This window comes from Miniopterus natalensis, chromosome 9 (assembly GCF_054644295.1).
Source record: "Miniopterus natalensis isolate mMinNat1 chromosome 9, mMinNat1.hap1, whole genome shotgun sequence".
NCBI classification, from domain to species: domain Eukaryota; kingdom Metazoa; phylum Chordata; class Mammalia; order Chiroptera; family Miniopteridae; genus Miniopterus; species Miniopterus natalensis.
The window spans coordinates 41177871-41197573 of NC_142089.1; the positions used below are offsets into that span (position 1 = coordinate 41177871).

At 38.8% G+C, this 19703-nt stretch overlaps 1 protein-coding gene across 1 annotated transcript in view; it reads left to right on the top strand.

Moving 5' to 3' along the window:
• Positions 1 to 14574, top strand: part of IL23R (interleukin 23 receptor) — a 52737-nt gene extending 38163 nt beyond the window's left edge. Inside the window, exons 7-10 of the mRNA XM_016208776.2 lie at positions 5162 to 5251; positions 7647 to 7752; positions 11095 to 11185; positions 13921 to 14574. Coding sequence (XP_016064262.2) covers positions 5162 to 5251; positions 7647 to 7752; positions 11095 to 11185; positions 13921 to 14574 — 941 coding nt within the window. The remainder of the gene's footprint in view (positions 1 to 5161; positions 5252 to 7646; positions 7753 to 11094; positions 11186 to 13920) is intronic.
• Positions 14575 to 19703: the final 5129 nt, after the last annotated feature.

Consider the following 19703-nt stretch of genomic DNA (forward strand, 5'->3'; position numbering starts at 1 on the left):
TTCACAATCTCTCTGAGGTTTGCAACCCACTGATAGAGACTAAAGATTATGCTTTTCCATGAGGAAGTAATAATCTTCTGTATTAGTTTCACCCTGCAGGTATTATGAGTTATCACAAACATAGTAGCTTAAAATTATACAGATTTATTCTCTTATAGCTCTGGAGGTGAGAAATCCAAAATCACTATCACTGGGTTAAAAACAAGGCATCAGCAGGGCTTCGTTACTTCTGAAGGCTTTAAGAGAGCGTTTGCTCCACTGAGGCTCCCACAGTGGAAAGCCCCACCTGCCTCTTACCTATTTTAGGATGCCCACAAAGAAGTATGTCCTGGTGCTGAGCAACTACAAAAATGGCAAATGTTCACTAGACTCTTTCAAACTCAAGAATAGGTACATACTTGAGAGCAAGGCTGCACTTTTGAAGAGCCTTAAACCGCTGGGTAAAACTTGGAAGTTGCTCATTCCTACGTATAAAGTTTTGCTACACTTTGACGTCAGACCTCTGGATGGTCCATGTCCCTTAGGAAAATTTCCTGGGTGGCTGTTGAGTTTTACCTTTTCCTCTTCTTGCACTTTCTCTTTAACAACACGATCGCCATACGTGTATTTCTTGCCTTCTTCTCCCTCTATGTACCAAGTACTTACAGCCTAGGAATAGAGGCATGAAGATAATTCCTTGAATGTGTCTAGACACACACCCCTGTCTTTAATATGCAAGAATGACACGATTACCCATGAAATGATTCATCGTTTGACTTGCTTTTCAAGGTGTGGTAATGAATTTGTCCTGACAAATCCTTTTCTCTGCCCTGGGCAACTGGTGCATATTTGCTATGTCTGGCCATTGCCTTTTGCTTTGCCACTGACATGAAGTAGAGTTAAATTTCTACCCTTGGCCCAATAATGTTGAATTCCAACCATAAAGCTAAACTGGCCTGGGGAGCTCACACTTAAATGCTGTGAAACAGCTGAATTGATTAGAAGGAGACTAGAAAGAAACCAAAAGGAGATGTTTATATTTTAAGAAAAATAGACTTGAAAAAAAATTCCAGTAACTTGAAGAACACACCCTTTGTCTCTTTTAATATGACTCCTCTTTCTTGAATATCTAGAACCTTCTGAAAGAAAGGTCTAGAAAAGTCCCTGTATCAGCTCTGGGCAAAACCTTTATGATGTGAACCTTGGTTAATGTATCTTTGACAGCAAGATCAACAAGGGAAAAGGTAAATTAAGGGGCCTTACAAATATCCATATCCTATGGCTCAGAAATTACACTTATAGAAAGAAATCTAGTCTTAGAAGATAAACAGAGATATGGAAAGGAGATTTATGTACAATGATATTTATCCAAAAGCTAGTTTTAATGGTAAGAATTTGGAATACAATCTAAAAGTACAATAATAGCAACAGCACTTACTAAGCTTTTAATTTGTGTAAGGCATGGTACTAAGTGATTTATATGAATTATCTCATCAAATCTCACAAGTGCTGTTATTATTCAATTTTACAGATGAAGAAACTGAGTCACAGAGAGATTAAGCAACTTGCCCAGGGCCATGCAAATCCAAGTAGTAGATCCAGACTTGACCTGAGCTTTGCCTGAGTCCAAAGCTGGTGTGTGAAACAAATATAGTATGAAATTGATGAAATATTAAATTGTCATTAGTGATGATTTTGACAATTTTTAGTAAAATGAGGAAATGTTCATGATATAATATTAAATAAAAAAGAAAAACAAGACACGACATTTAGTAAAGAGCATGATCTCTACTAAGGTTCAGATATACACAAGGATTGTTAACAAATATAAAAATAATTGTTTCCAGTTTGTGAACAAATATAAAATGGTATTTTCTTTTCCATACTCTTTGATACTTTTCAAGCAGCCTACAAGTAGCATGTATTGCTTGTATAATCAAGGAATATAGTTGGTTTTTGGAAGAAAATCACTCTCGGCTGGAATATTCTAAAAATCAGTGCTAAATGGAGTGGCCCAGCCATAACCCACTGTGGTGGGGTTCAGAGCCCTACAGGCCCAGGCAGTCCTAACACACCGTGGCCAGCGCCCAGCGGAGCCAGGGCCAGGTCTCAGCATGGGAGAGGCTGCTTTCAGGGCTGGCTGAGCCAGCCTGAGCCATCCTGCTGCAGAAGGGAAGTTACTAATTAATGGGGCCAGTGACCAGCAAAACTGTGTGTCAGAACTGGGTGGAAATTTTCACTCTGTGACTTCTACCTGTGTGACTTTGGGCAAGTCGTTTATTTTTTTTTACGTCTTTGTTTCCTCATCCATAAAATAAGGGCAATGGTGTTATCTACCTGATTAAGGTGTCGCGAGGATTAAATGAGAGGAACTAGGTAAAGTCTAGTACACGACCTGGGACATAATTCGTACTCAATAAATGTCACTTAAAAAGAATAACAAGCGCCCTTTGGCCCATGGTGGATGTAGAGGGAAGGGCTGAGGAGACCGATTTGACATCATCCGTAAGAAACAGATGGGCTACATTATTGCTAAAACCTTTTGAGCAGATTTGACGAAATTAGGCGGGTGTTTGGTAGGCCCAAAAATGTATGTTATGTTTCTAGTTTTGGCCAAGTATAAGAAACTACATTTTTTGTTTGAAACCATTGTAAATTCCCTATGAACACATTGTCTTCTATAAGACTAACTCTAATATCCAATGTCAGTGTGTATAAGTTATATGCAAATTTTTACCAAAGTAGATGATTTGGGTTTTCTGAGTATAGTCAAGGATACACTGTGAGAGTAATAGGCATAATTTAACATTCTGTTGCAAGGACAGAATGGTGGATATAACACAACAGACATTAAATAAATAATAATAATACCATAAGATTTTTCTAGCACATTAGGCAATACACTGATGATTACAGCTCATGTAAATAGCTTTTTAGTCATAAAAGATGCGTGTATATCATTCTGTGTTTGTGTTTTTGTATATTAAAATACTTGAAAATACTATAAATTACTAATAGCAGGTAGATTACAGGGATGGGATTAGAGATGGTTCTTTTTCTCTCCCTTTTACTTTCCCTGTTGAATTTATTTTCTCTTATTGTAGTACTGCTTTTATAATGAAAAAATGATAAAATCATTTAAGAAGAAATGACCTGACCACTTGGTGGCAGTATTCCATGAAGAATCTAGTCTATGTGGCTTCATTTCAGTCCTACACTTAAAAGTTTTGCTGCTGTCTTGATTTCTTCTATAACAATCTTGTTTATAAATTGTTTTACTTAAGATATGTGATTCTTTGTGAAATTACTCTCTGATAATTAAGGCTCTCTTTTAAATGACTTCAATGTAATTTAAATTAACTAATCTGTTTGACTTGAAACTATGATAACAAAAGACCCCAAAGGAAGATCATGTTTATTCTCTATTGGGGCTAATAAAGCCCTACTCAGACATGAAAATTATTTTTCAATGGTGCAAATTATAGGCTTAGAACAATTTTCAAGATTGTTTTCTGTTGGCTGGGAAATCGTGTCCTTGAAGTCACCTCTGGCAGCTTTTAATCATCATCAGTTTCATAGACAAATAACCACCTGTAGTTATACAAAAGAATTATATTAAACTGTATTAAAAGCCAACAGCAATATATATTCTTAAATAAAAATGGTGATTTTAAAATAATGAAAGTGAAAAAAATAATCCAGCAACATTTGCTATAAATGCATGGTTTTACCAAATTGAAAATTGTGTCACATTTTAATGTTATATTTCTCTTAAAATTTCAAACTAATATAGATGCAGACTTCTGCATGGGCTCCCTGAGAATGAACAGAAGCTTATAAAATACTAATTTAGATGAATAAACCTGGCTGTTGGCGATAGGGTATAACCTTGCTCCCTCAGAGTTCGATGGAACCACATACTTGGAAACAAAAGACTTCATGAAGCATTGAGAAGCCAAAGAGAATTTCTGATTTGTCACAATTCACAGTGAAACATTTCCCTCTTGCTGTGGAGAAGCCAGAATAAAAACACAGGAAAGAATTTTTGGCTTTTCTAATGTTTTCATCTTCTAAAATTTCCTACCCATTTTTCTTAGAAAACTAGTCTTCAATTGAGCTTGTGCTGGCACCCAGATCAGCCCTTTCAAAAATTTCCAAAGACCCATAGGAACCTTTTTTATTGGAACTCTGATATTTTTCTCAAAGAGAATTGTCTGGGCCACATAGCTTGTTATACAAGTGTGTGATATCTCAGTGGCAACTAAGGGCACCTCCAGTCGTGATTTCCCCCTGGCCTCAAAAGTAATTTTGTTTTTTTGAAGAATTTGAACACTGAAATCAGAATGACTGAATAGGGGCTTGAGGCACTCTTGGAGATCCAGGGCTTAGAACCATTTTTAGGATTGTCTTCTGTCAGCTGGGAGAATCGTGTCCTTGAAGTCACCTCTGGCAGCTTTTAATTATCAGGAGGGAAGAGTTGGGTAAGGAAGCTCCAGGACTCTGGAATTCATACTGAAAGCCAGTTCACAGCCAAGGCTGCTCACCCCACCCTGGTCAGAAGCTTTCATTAGCAGTGTCCTAACAACCTTTATGACTAGACGGGGCTGGCCAGGATCCTTGCCAGCAGGAAAGGAGCAGAGGGAGGTCATTAATGGCATTCTGCCCCTGTGTTACAGCCTCAGAGTGTCTACTAATCAAAATTGGGCTTATATGGTGGCAAGAGGTTGCTCACTAACAGCATCTCACAGATTGTGCAAAGGCAAAAGTGACACATGGTGGAAGCTCTTAAGGAAACCTAAGTTTTATTGCACCATCTATTGGAAGGAATCAAATAGACACCAGATATTGTACATTTTTTCTGCCTCAGTGAATGAAATAAAGCTCCTTGGTATTTGTTGCCTATAAGCCTCATAAAATTAGTGGACACACCTTGAAGTTTTACAAACCCTGAGTAGTTTTTATTGTTTTTTTTTTTCATTGTTTCCTCCTTTGGGATTTACCCAATTAAATAAAAAAAAGAAAAGACACAATCAAAGGCCTTCACTTTTATTCCATCTTTCAGGACTATAAAAGTTACTGATTTACTTTAATCATCTCCAAACAAGTAAAGAAACTCTCTTAGGAAATTGGGTAACCTGAGTGCAGTATATAAGAAGCTGATGCTATTTTCTTTCTGTTTAAGTTCCTCTGGTCACACTGAAATCATTCCAACACGATACTCGGAATTCTGGGCTTCTAATGGCTTCCATCCTTAAAAGACACCTTACTTCTGGTAAGAAAATACAATTTGGGTTTTTCTAGTAGACCTTACTCATCATTTGTTTGAATTCTCCATACTGAAAAAATTATGTGTCAGGCATAAATTTCTTGATAAGAAGATTAGCCATATGCTTTCTATAGTAGCTAATCAACAAAGATCTGCTTAAAATTGAATTTAAGGAATGATGTAGATGGATTTTACCAGCTTTTGTTCTGAGTTGGATACATTTTCATTTTAATTGGTGCTGGGGCTCAAGACCCTAAACTTCTTTCTAAAAAATTTCCACTATTTCAGTGTCTGCCATATACTAGGAGTTTTATATACATTATCTTTTTCAATCTTCAAAACAACCTGGTGAGATAAGTGTTACGTATCTATTTTATAAATGGGAAAACTGAGGCTCAGAGAGGTTGAGGAACTTGTCCAAGTTCACACTAAGAGACAAACTAAAATTCAAATCCTGTTTTTAAAATTCTGAAGTCTGTGCACTTTCTCTTGTACAATCAAGATCCTATTTTATTTATTAGTATGACTCAAGATTTTCCATTGATGAGCATAGCTAAATATTTTAGGCATAAAAAGATATTAGATTGGGTTATAAGTTGTGCAATGGGCAAATACAACTCTAAATAGAAATTTTAAATTAAAAACTTTAGGCTATTTCACTATTTCACTATGAACCACGGGGAGACCACTTATCTTCTTGCATAGAAATCTTTGCAGATTATATTGACATTCTTTGAACTTATCATTTATGTATTTAACAAATATTCACTAAGCAATTACTATGTGCCAGGCACTGTTTTGGATGCTGGGGAATTTGCAGTGAAAAACATGAACAAAGTCCCTGTCTCATGAAGCTTCTATTCTAGATAGATGGAGGGGTGGGGGCTGAGAAAAGCAACAAACAAAGCAAGAATAGTCAGGTGGCAGTAAATGTCATGAAAAAACATGAAGCAAGGTATGAGCACTCTGAATCTGTACATGTGAATCAATTATAAGCCAAGTGCTTAGGTTCAGTGCAGACCCCTAATTACAGATGCCTACACAGACCTGCACCTTGACATTTCTGTGGGAATTGTGGAGGCTCAGAACTCAGAGCAGCTCTATTAGACAGGTATTATTACCTCTATTTTACAGAAGAGGAAACTTGAGCTTCAGCAAGTTTATAATTATGCCCTGAGGTTACAGAGCTGATAAGTGGCAGAGTCAATTTCAAACCCAGGTATCTCAGGTCACTCTGCTTTATCCTCGTCCCCTTTGCGGGGGTCTTATGTTCCTGTGGGGATTCTCTATCTTCCTCCAGGCACTAATGCCCAAGGGCATGTGGCAGTCAGCACCTTCCATTCATTGCATGAAATCTTCAGCAATTGTGTTTTAGTCCTAGGAAAACAGTAATGTCATTTCCCAAGGGAATTTGGAGTAATCTAAGCCTCTGACCACCAATTGGCTTTGGGAGAGGGGTTGGACAGCCTGGAGACTCCAAGTGTATGGTAGGTGCAGCTGGGAAATAACTAGAGAAGGGCCAGTACAGTGTCTGCCACATAAGTACCTGATAAACATTTGCCAAAGGGAGGGAGGAAGGGGGATGGAATGGAGGTGAATACCCAGCATGGCTCAGAACAAACTCCAGTGTGATAAGTCATTTCTCAATTGCAGTCTTTATTTGAAAATAGAAAATAGGGTTTTACATGTACTAGGGAGAAAATGTGATGATCTTGGTAGGTAGCACATGTTGAATATATTATATTGATTATTTAAAGACTTCAGGGGATTAATTCAACTTCGAAATGCAAGGAAAGCATGGTTAGCATTGATTTTAAAATGAAATGTGAGTGCAAGATGTATAACAATTTAAAATTTTTTCTTACATATATTGTTCTAAGTAGAATGAATGTTCTTTCTCAGCAGAAAAAAACTCATGAACAATAAATTTTGAAGTATGGTGACAAGTTGTGTATAACTTCTGTCTCACACAAAAGGTTAAAAACACATACAGCAAAACCTCAGTTGTGATTGTGGCCAGCTTTAGACTCTGTTACAAGCAATTGAGAATTCTCACTTGTGTCAGAAAAGCCAAATGAGGTTCATCACTAAGCCTTCTTATATGAAATATGCATCCATAAGCTCAGAAGAATGTCTAATGCTGACCACATCTGCTAGAGATGCACTTCTAGAAACCCACTGACATCAGATACGTGCAACCCCATTTCTCAAACAAAAAGCACTGTCATGCAATTTGGAAGGGCAGTCCTTTTACAGCGCAAGGTAAAGATTAATTTTGTTTCCCCCTTGCTCTTTTCCTTTGAGATCAATGACCTTCACTTTGAGCAGAGCAGACAGAACAATGCTTCTGATATCACATGGACACTGATGCTTAGCTAAAATTATTTTTCTTTCCTCTCAGACAACAGGCAACCAGACATTGGACTTTTATCGGGAATGGTCTCCTTTGCTGTTGTGTTGTCAATTCTTTCTTTGATTGGAATATTTAACAAATCGCTCCGAGCTGGGTAGGTTTTTGCAGGATTTCTGTTTTCTGATTTAGACCATATATTTGAACCACCAAAATGTAGTTCATTCAGTTATTTACTAGAAAAATTCATCAACATTTTTATTCAGAGAAAGGAAAAACAAAAGGAACAGTATTTAATGGGTACGTACCTATGCCAAACTCTTTACAAATGTCATTCATTGAATAATCCTCACAATGGCCCTGCCAGAAAAGCTCTATGGTCTAATTTACAGATGACTTACACAGGTTAGGTGGTCAGCTCAAGGTCACTAAGCACTAACCAGAAGTCCAGACCTGGCTGATTCCACAGCCCATGTACTGTCTTTCACTACACAACCTTCTCACTGCGCCCTCAAGTTTATCTACAGTGCCTGGATTCTTTAGAGTGGTTAAGTCATATTATAACCTGCCTCAGATTCTACCCACACAAGTCCCCTGAGTCAGTGTGAAGAGAAGTGTGGCACCATCTGAAATCATCACTTTGATACCATTCGTGTTAGTGGTTTAGCATGCAGCCCCAATGCCCATTCTCCGTGGCCTTCTTTGATCATGTTTCCCCAGTATGGTATTAGTAAAGATCAACGCCTAATTATTTAAAAATGCAACTTTGAGGAAAGCAAGGCCTTTGATTTCCTAAATTTTACTAGATGCACTGAATACATATTTCTTTTTAAAAAATGTTTGTATGGATTTTTTTTAGAGAGAGAGAGGAAAGGAAAGGAAGAGAGAGAAACATTGGCTGCCTCCTGCATGCCGCCTACTGGGGATGGAGCCAGAAACCTGGGCATGTGCCCTGACCAGGAATTGAACTGGTGACTTCTCAGTGCATGGGACAACACTCAACCAACTGAGTCACACCGACTGGGGCTGAATACATATTTCTAATCTATTGTTTCATGTGGCAGTCTCCGAGTACATCCAATGACGCACAAAGTTTAACACATACGAATACGCTTTGCCTAATTGGCACTGAGTTGCTTTTTCTTGCCATCACTTACTTCATGAGATAATCTTTCTTTCTTTCAAATTTATAATCAAAACACAGTAGGAAGATTTAGAATGAACTATTTTAGATAAAGTATACTAGCGATTTTTTAAATTTGTGTGGGCTTTTCCTCAGAACTTAAGTGTTTAAATTACATATTAATAAACATATCCCTGCTACCCTTGAGAGGTGGGCGAATGAATATGGAACTTTATTTTCAGTTGTTTTAAAATATATTTGATGCCCGGCCGGGCATGGCTCAGCGGTTGATCGTCGAACTAGGATCCAGGCGATCGGGGTTCAATTCCCAGTCAGGGCACATGCCTGGGTTAAGGGCTCTATCAATGACTCTCTCATCATTGATGTTTCTATCTCTCTCTCTCCCTCTCCTTCCCTCTCTCTGAAATCAATAAAGATATATTTAAAATATATATATATTTGATTATAAATCCCTTTGAAATATTGTAATATTCAAATGTATACCACATACAAATATTGATATTTTTATTGTTATCCAAAGTAGTCCAAGTTAGTGTGAAATTTTAAATAACTTAAATTTGTTGCTAAGAATAAACTAAGAATTAACTTCCTGTTAATAATGACAAATAAGAAAATAGGACAATTCTGTGCTAATTTAATTATTTAAATAAGTATTATTTTTAAAGAGAAAAGAACAAGAGATAATTCCAATGTAACTATTATACATATGAGCAAATACTGTTATTTACTATAACTACACATTATATATATAACCTTTATTTCAGAAATAGAACTGGAAAACGGGGTAAAACATTTTAAATAATAGAACCAAAGGTGGGTAAATATATATATATTTTCACTGTATCAGCAGCTGGCATAGGTAGGTACTCAAATATATATTTTCTCACTGTATCAGCAGCTGTATAAAAACTTTTCTATAATAGCATGAACTGACTAATTTGGTCTAATTTTAGGTATAGACAGAGTAGAAATTAGTAAAAAAGCTGAACCATGAAACACTGCATAAATATGTGTAAGCAAATTATTTTTACCCTATAATTCAAGATCAAACTGGGCTAGCAAAGTACATTCAGTCATTTTGGTTGTTAATAAAGTCCATAAAGAAGTTGCTTCAACAGATGAACAAGCCTGATCTGTTGTTAACAGATGCATAGTTAACATGGAAAAATGTACAAGAGATCAGTTTAGTCTCTCCTGAGTTTCTGGTACAACCTTCTTGCTGTAAATGCAGAAAGTGCTTTCAACACAGTAGCAGGGCCAAGGGGTAGCTTTGGGGAAGAAGCGGGTCATACACAGCTTCTTCCTCTTCTTTCCATCACCTCACCCCAGTGATCCTGAATAAGTATGTAGCCTAAATAAAAAATGGTATTCTCACTGTGCTACAATACTGTAAGACAATTTCCCAGCCTCTCCCCCCCCCCCCCCCCCCAGGGGATTCCATCCACATAAAGAAAGTTTGGAGCCACCATTTTCGTCTCAACCTTATTTGGAATCATTACAAATTCAGAATTAGAGAAACTCAAATTATATGGTTTTATCATATAACATTCTCTTCTTTAATATATAGATATATTTTTTAAATATATCTTTATCGATTTCAGAGAGAGGAAGGGAGAGAGAGAGAGATGGGAACACCAATGATGAGAGAGTCACTGACCGGCTGCCTCCTGCACGCTCCCCCGACTGGGGATTGAGCCTGAAACCTGGGCATGTGCCCTGACTGGGAATTGAACCTGGATCTCCTGGATCCTAGGTCAATGCTCACCCACTGGGCCGCGCCCAGCTGGGCATCTTTAATATTTTTCTGTGGTTATGGCCACCTTGGAAAGTTCTACAGAATATCCTTCAAGTTTTCCAAACCTTTCCACACTGAGCTCTCTCATGCTCCTCACGCTCCTCATGCTCCTCGTGCTCCTCATGCCTCCCGTGCTCCTCATGCTCCTCATGCTCTCCATGCTCCTCGTGCTCCTCGTGCTCCTCATGCTCCTCGTGCTTCTCGTGCTCCCTGTGCTCCTCGTGCTCCTCATGCTCCTCATGCTTTGCCGTATCTAACAGATGGACAGCTTTCACTTCCAGGGTGCCTCGCCCACGCATCTTGAGTCTAGTGTGAGTGTTTTGAAATGTTCTGACTCCTTAGAGAGAAGCAGAGCAATGGAGAGGAGAGAAGAATCTGAGCAGAGATTGACTCAATTTCCCACTTAACTATTTCAAGTAAGAGATGGAAATCTTGGCTCCTGCTTCAGGAAGTCTGATTTTGATTATACATTCCATTCCAGTTGATTTCCTAATCTCCCATGTGACTGCCTACACCGATCCTAAAGTAAAATGCCTCTAATGTGTCATTTTGTCTTTTAGAATTAAAAGAAGAATCTTACTGCTAATACCAAAATGGCTTCATGAAGACATTCCTAGGATAAAAAACAGTAATGCTGTGAAAATGCTACAGGTAAACCAACACCAGCAAATAAAAACTAAATGGCAGAGTACAGTTCAATAGAGTAGAATTTCCATTCCAATAAATGAATGTGCATGCATATAAGCATAACTGGATAAACATATGTAGAAACAGAGTAATATATATCCCAAGTCGTACTTAAGAGATGAAAGAATGGAGTTAGGGAAAGAAAAGAGAAATAGAAGAAAAAAAACAATGCTTTTCAATGCCTTGAAAGAAGGTGAAGAGAATAGTCAAAGAACATATATGCCTAGCCCATGGACACAGATAGCAGCGTGGTTAGGGCCCGAGGGAAGGGAAGGTGAGGTCTGGGTGGAGGGGGGCAAAGGAGAGGAAAATGGGGGACATCTGTAATAATGTCAACAATAAAGTAATAATAATAATAATAAATAGAGAAAAGTGAAGTGAAAGATTATGAACTAGGTGCCAGGGTCACTTGGTGCCATGCAGTTGGTAGGTGTCTTCAGGGACCAAAGGAAGAGGGCAGAAAATCTCAATTGAATGAGCCTCAAAGACACAAAGGGATTTCCATTTTAAGTGAAATTAGAGAAGCAAGTGGAGCCCAAGGAAGACACCACCTCACTCCTAAAACCCAATGGAATTTGAGAAAATAAGTGTGAGAGAACTGTGGGAGATGGTGTCACCAGGGATGGGCCAGATTTCCACTTCAACAAAGAAGAGAAGGGTGAACAGGGAAGACCCTGAAGATATATGGAACTTTGTTGGTGTTAGAGTGGAACTAACTTCTGATGATGACGGATGAAGGGGAGGAATTTGCCATGTGTGCTCCTCCTGCTTTCCAGTACTCTGGCCTGGCCATCAAGACACTTAAAACCTAGTTGGTGGGACAGGCACATTATCCAAGCATTGCAATGCAGTGATGTAAGTGCAGTGGCAGAAATGAAGAGTATATTGAAAGATGAACAGGAGTTGCTCAGAAGAAACAGAACATTCAAAATAGAGAGGACAACAGCACAGAGGTGAGAAGAGCACGTTAGGTATTGCTTTATCAAAGGCTTTATCTGAGGAGTGGCTGGAATAGTGTGGAATGGTGAGCGAGATGGGATCACAAAAGGTCTTAGAGCTATGGAACTTCATTCTGTTGGCCAATAGTTTCCAAACTTAAAAAAAAAATAAATCTGTACTTTTAGCCTAGGGACCCTATATTCAAATGATGTGAAGAACACGAGTATTTGTAAAACAAAGTGGCTCTATTTGGATCTTTGCCAAGCCTATTAATCAGCTCCCCCCCCCCCCCCCCCAATCTCCAACGAAGTCCCTAAGGCAACTGTTTTCAGCCTTGGTTGCATATTAGAATCCTGATGACCATGCCAATTTCGGGATCTCTGGGGGATGGGGAGGCCTGGGGAGACCCAGGCATCAGTATTTTCCAAAGCTTCCCAAGTGATTCCACCACACAGCCAATGTCCAGAACACTGTTAAGGGGTTGAAAACCACTGCTAAAGACAATGAGGAGCCAGTGGGGGGTTTTCAATTGAAATAGACATGGTCCTAGGAAAGAGGCAGATTTAGGAGGGTCAGGGACACGAGTACAATGAGGTGTGGACAAAATGTCAATAAGCAAGGATTCACAGTGCTGACTGATTTGCAGAGGGTCTATAACGTAAGGAGTGAAATGAGTCTGGAATATGACAAGGAGCAGGTCATTCATTGGTAATCCTGGTCCAGAGGTTCAGTTGAGAAGTGAATGGAAAGGAAGTGGGGAGTGAGAGCAGAGACATCTTATGATGAATGTGGACTAGAAGGGAAGTGAAGAAAGGGACTATGCTGACATGTGGTCAGCTCTCAAGTACTTGTGGAATGAATGAATAATAGCTCCAGAGGAGTGTGGAGTTAGAAGCATGTTTGTGCTAAATTAGACAGGCCTGGGAAGGATTATTACAGAGTGAGGGGGAAACTTGATTGAACAAGACTGTGAAGGGAGGGGATGGTCTAACTCTAAAGGAAAGAGGTGGAAAGTTTGTCTTGAGCGAAAGGTGGGACCTTTGTCTCTGGGTACATGGAGGAGAGAAAGGGTGTGGATATGGCTGATTTGGAAGGAGGTAATGTTGCCTAACAATAGAGGGGTGATCTAGACCAACTGAGCCCACGTATGCAATGAAGTACATCGTTAATTAACTGAAGGACAAGCATACGTTCACCAAACTACAGATAACAAATACTTGTCTTGCTATTCATTCCATTTACTAGTTCTATTTTGCTCCCCCATTCATTGTAATAGGGGATTGGCGACCTCTTATGGCTCAAAGAAATAGCTCTGATCCGTTGTGATCAGACCCTCTTCTTCCTTTACTGTCTTCACTCTGGAATAGTTCCCATTGGTCTTCTGTGTCTGTCACTGTGGTTGGACTCCCACCCACTTCCCCACTCGGTTGCCTACCTAAAGTGGGGAAATCACCTTCCACAGAATACAGCCACCTTGCATTCCTAGTTTCCTATAGTATGTCTAGTTCTTTTGGCTACATCTGACTAATTTGTAGAGGGTCCTTTAACTGCTATGGTGCCCCCTTATCCACGGTTTTGCTTTTTCTACTGTCAGTTATCTGTGGTCCAAAAATATGAAATGGAAAATTCCAGAAATAATTCATAAGTTTTAAAGAGCACCCATTCTTAGCATTTGTCCAGTGTATTCAGTCCATATTCCGTTATCCAGCAGGTTCCTTTAAATGTTTTCTGTAAACTAAAACAATGCTTTTTCTCCCCAGGAAAAGAGTGAACTTATGAATAATAATTCCACTGAACAGGTCCTATATGTCGATCCAGTGATTACAGAGATAGAAATCTTTTTCCAAGAAGAACACAAGCCCACGGACTACAGGAAGGAAAAGAATACAGGTTCCCTGGAGACAACAGACTGCCTGCAAAAGTCACTGCTCACCAATACTACAGTTGTATATATTCCTGATCTCAACACCGGGTATAAACCCCAGATTTCAAACTTTCTCAACGAGGAAAACCATCTCAGCAATGATGATGAAACAACTTCGTCAACTCTCAAACCAACAGTTGATTTCTTAGACCTGGGGAAAGATGCCCAGTTTAAAAAATATCCTAATTTTGCTCTTTCTGTCTCAAGTATAAATTCGCCAAGCAATACACTCTTTCTTGAAGAATTAAGCCTCATTTTAAATCAAGGAGATTGCAGTCCTTCTGACATGCAAAACTCGATAGAGGGTGAAACCACCATGCTTTTGGAAAATGCGTCACCCAGTGAAACTATTCCAGAACAGACCTTGCTGCCTGATGAATTCGTCTCCTGTTTGGGGATCGTGAATGAGGAGTTGCCATCTATTAATTCTTATTTCCCACAAAATATTTTGGAAAGCCACTTCAATAGGATTTCACTCTTGAAAAAGTAGAGCTGTGTAGTCAAAATTAATGTTGAGACAGTTGCCTTGCAATCTGAAGTTGAATTTCCCCCTCAACATAAATTTAATTCTGCCCTATTTTTTTAAAGTAGAGCATTAAGATCCAAAGATGGAACATGCTTTATGGTCACAAAAGCACCAGCAATATTGGGGACACTTTCTACATTTTTCAAAAGTATCAACTATATCTGTTTCGTTTTCCCTCATTGCAAGGCACAGAGCAGCTCTCTCTGCCGTATGAAGGATAAATAATACAAAATATACGGTAATGAAGAAAATGCTGAAATAGTTATTTAAAATTGAGACATTAATATTAGCTTGCAAGGGGAGAAGCAAATTTAATTTTCACTTTATTGCTTAAAACTCTCTTGAGTAGATAGAAACATAGCCCCCAACAACAAAATAAGTAAAGGGCAGAAACAGAGGAGCAATTAATTAGCATGTTTGCTGTATTATTTTTTCTACTACTTTCTATTCAGGTGTTAGGGATTTGATCTTTCCTTATTTTGATTACCGACTAAGAAAGTTATAAAACAGTGATGTGTGGAAATCATGAGATTGCTGTCTTCGTTCAAGTTAAGAGTGATGGCATTGTTCTGTGGTGTAGTTGGTGTATTAATTACATTATAGTAGAATTAATGAGGTAGCAGATGCAGGATTAGCAAGGCGTAATTTTTTTCATAATCAACTATGTATTAGATACATGTCAGAAAATTACTGTTAACACAGATATGTGTCTAAATACTTGCCACAACTTCCATTGCTCCATATCCCATATCTCCTGCAGACATCACTAACTGATCACCACATGCCTTTCTGCTGAGCCCTAAGGCGGCCCCAGAGTCAATCATCTGGACACAGTGCTTGTGAATGGCCACGTCAATAATGGCTGAGACTGGAGATGAACTCTACCTGCCAACCAGGTCAATATTGAAAGGTGGGTGATCTTAGAAGTATGAAATGCATATTTTAAGCTGAGAATTGGTACCCAGAAGACTTCTCTATTGTGATTAATTTTTATGGTCAAGGGGAACAATTTTTTAAAGATCAGAACAATTTGAAAATAGGGTAGCTTACCCACTGAATTTTTCTTTGTCTTCTAACAGTTCAGATTAAATAGTTTAATTTTATTATGACAAGTCAAGCAGTTAATTAAAAAAAAGGATCAGTTGCCTACCATGTGTTTAGCACATGAACAAACTATTTAATTTTGTTTTTGGCTTTTTTTTTTCTAAATAAAAAAGGAGACACTTAATTTTTAAAAAGCTAAAAGCAGTTTGTCGTCATTGTGTCCCCATGAGGAGCATGAGCACACATCCTTGTTTTCCTGGGTTTTGTCCCAGTGTTAAATATTATCGGTGCGCCCTTTCATGCTCAGAAGCTTCCCATTTGAGTGATAAATCACATGGTCACTCTATCTGTGAAGACTGTTTAATGTCCAGTGTGTAAGTAATTTATCACAAATCTCTCTTTTTTTGCATTGGCAATCTTCTTTATTTTGCTTTACATTATTTACTAAAGCCATTTTGTTCCAAAAATGGAACATTACCGTTCCCAGAGTAAACAACATCTCCCCTGCTGTGAAATTCTATTCTGTTTTTCCTAACATATGCGTATGTTCATTGGACTTCGCACGTTCTGAAAGTATATTTTAAATCGCCAGTGAAGTGCCAGTATTAAATATCTTGGTTTGTAAAATGACCATATGCCTTTGCTTTGTTCTTCTCCAAAGGGAGACTAATGAAGCAGAGGGCATTTGAGGGAACAGTAACAAAAGGCTGGGTAAACCTTTGATGTGCACCAACATGAGGATGACATCTGTTAACATGTGAAGATTATTTTCTTCGTGTATTTCAGTTTAACTGTAATGTCCCCCACACCAAAAACGCTTTTGTCCAGCTTAAAGAACTCCAGCATTATTTGCTCTGCATGTGCTTCCATTACCGCGAGCGAGCGTCTCCTTTAGAACTTCTCCTGCTCTTTGGAGCGGAAGAGGCCGCTTCCTCTTTGTATGGTGTCTTCCCCACAGCCACATTGCTAGTTAGCACAGAGCCAGTGCTGCTGGGCCCCACATCGCTAGTTAGCACAGAGCCAGTGCTGCTGGGCCCCACATCGCTAGTTAGCACAGAGCCAGTGCTGCTGGGCCCCACATCGCTAGTTAGCACAGACGACACTTCTAGGGCCGTCTTTGCCATTAGCCCTCATTGGTCCCAATGGACTGAAAACGGAAGCGATACCTGTAACAGAGGCAATGTGCCTACCATTGCCTTAACTCTGGGAAAATTTCATCTGCGTCATCACAATGCAACCTTGGTAAAGGGGCAAGAGTTTTCTTTCTAGGATTCTTTTATTCAAGTATTATTCACTGAAGTATTGAATGTCCCTACTATGTGCTAGGCACTCTGAGCAATATGGATGTTAACAAAAGCAGCCAAGCCCATGCAGCCTTGGGGCTTATATTCTATGGGCAAGAAACACACAATTCTTGCAGCTAAGTCACTGCCCTTCGAGGAGCTTATATTTTAGTGGGGAAAGGGGTAAAGATAGGAGATGATGAGAAGCAGAAAAAAATAAAGAAGAAAAATGCCAGCTCATAAGTGCTGTGCAGAGAGCTAAAATTAGACAACGTAGTGGAGAGCAACTTGGTGGTCACCTTACACTGGGCAGTCAGGGAGAGTCTCTCCCAAAAGGGGACACTAATGTTGTCATTTGAATCACAGGTAGGAGCCAGCAGGGGAGAACCAGCTTGCCACTGATAAGTTTCTTCTATAGAAAAATTCGCCAGTGGCTAATATCTCTTCTTCTTTCCCTCCTGTTCACGTCGCCCCTAACCCCACCCCACCCCCTGCCACCTCTCCCTTCCTCAGCCAGAATCTTCTGTATATTTAGGGGACAAGTGTGTATCTCTTCATCTTTCCATCTAGCCCTTGGGCTTGTTATTAACTTTCTGAGTCTCACAATCTTTGTAAGTTGCTGCTTCCCAAGTGGATGTGCCATACTTTTTGGCATGGGTTAAGGAGAAGAGAGAAAGAGGGAGGAAAAGGCCCTGATGATACCATTGAGAAGGGAGAGGAGAAAAGAAATACAAAGAAAGAAAGGCAGGTTCACTGTCAGTAGTGCTGAAGCAAAATGGAACGTCATAATTCTGGACAATCCTATAACTAAGGGACATCCAATTTCCTCCTGGTCTAGTATCTTCCTTGTCCCTTGTCTCCCCACCTTTTTTTAACATAGAAGCAATGGAGGAGGCACAGTTGAAGCACAGTTTGGGGGGGGTGTTTTCTTGGGGGGGATGTTATCCTTTGTTAAATTAGAAATGTGTTTTTACTAGACTTAGAAGTAATATTTGATGATATAAGAAGGTTTATGAGTTTTAGCATGTGGTTCTCAGGTAACATGGGCTGCTGTCTGGCCCTGCTGATTCAATCGGAGGGCGTTCCCAACTTCTTTTCTTATCTTTTCAGTCATTCTCTCTTTGTCATAGAAGCAGCACATGACTATGGCATAGGGCAGAGTTTTCATAAATAAATTTTAGCAACTGAAATGAAATCTGTTGCAGAAGCCCAAAATGTAAAACAGGTGAAAGCAAATCTGTTGAAACAGAGGTTGAAGGTCACGTCTGAAGCAGCGTACACAGGCAGTGTGAAAACCCAAGGCTCAAGGGGGGTACTGTCCTCCACACCTGGGTGATCTGGAGCCCAGCCAGCCTTGAGAAGCCTGCACCTCAGGACTGTATGGAACTTTCCATCTCAGCCACAGGCTAATGGGACCACAACTCCCCTAAACCTTCCTACACCCTGAACGGCTTCATAAAAAGGAGCTTTCTCTTAGAGGTTGCTAGTAGAAGCAGTACTATATACAATAATTAACTTGTTTCTTTCCAATTACATTATCATAAATGTCTGGGTTTTGTTCAAGTTTATGTTCTTTTTGCGATTATTAAGAATAAAATATTGTGCTGTGAACATAATTAGATTTTATAACCCCAAAGATTGTTGACTTGTGCTGTGGTTTATCTCTTTCTAAAGTAATTATACCAATTATAGGAGGTGATGTTTTAATGGGTAATGTTATCCACTTGGCAGACACTATTGATTTAAAATAAAAGAAAGTGATTAAAAACAATTTATGGAGCTCTCTTGGGTAAAAGTATGAAACCAATATAAAATAATTGGATTCTGATTCATGGAGTGGATTGTGTACTAGTTTCTTGGATGCCATAGTTAAGGCAATTTTATAAGGAACTCTAACAAAAGTTTGATAGAATGTTATTATGTTTCTTTCCCACTGCTAAGATTACACCATTAAATCCCAATTAATGTTTCATGTTAAGAACTCCCTTAGCTATTTTGCTAATTTTACTTTTCAACCTACTCTGCATCTTTTTATCCAGAATTTCCATCAATTTTCTGAAGATGCATTTCCTTTATGCTTATGTTCAGGAAAACAACTTATTATTTAATTTTCATAATTAGCATTTAGCAACAAATTAAGAATTTTTTCTTAAATGGTTCAGTTTTGTTTGGGATAGTAAAAGAATTCTGGCCTAGCCTTCTGAGAAGAAATAAAATTTTTTTAAAAACTAAACTAAGCAAGTGTTGGAGAAACATAGATCTTTCCTGAGATCCTTGGTTCAAAAATTCAAGCATATCAAAATGCTGTTTCTAACCATGAAGGCATAGCTAACAGCAGTGACTCTGTCAAGCACAGGAAGGAAATCATAAATAGCAAACACTGGAACCCATGTGAGACACGGAAGTCAATAAGCCCTACTGCTTTCTCTTTGTTCACATTCTGCCAGAGAATTTATTAGACGCGAGAGGGAAAGACTATAATAGAAAAATATTTAAAAGGCATTTTTTATTTTCAAGCTACACAGTAATTCATTTTTTAAAATGTTTTTAAAAAATCAAAGTGATATCAATATAAATGGAGTGAAAGGTGACAGTCCCCCTGCACGGCCCTGCTTCCCATGCCCCATCCCTATCATAATAATATGGTGAAGGAGGCTTAATATATGGTGATGGAAGATGATTTGACTTTGGGCAGTGGGCACACAATGCAATATACAAATCATGTATCATAGACATGCACACTTGAAACCTATATGGCCCTATTAA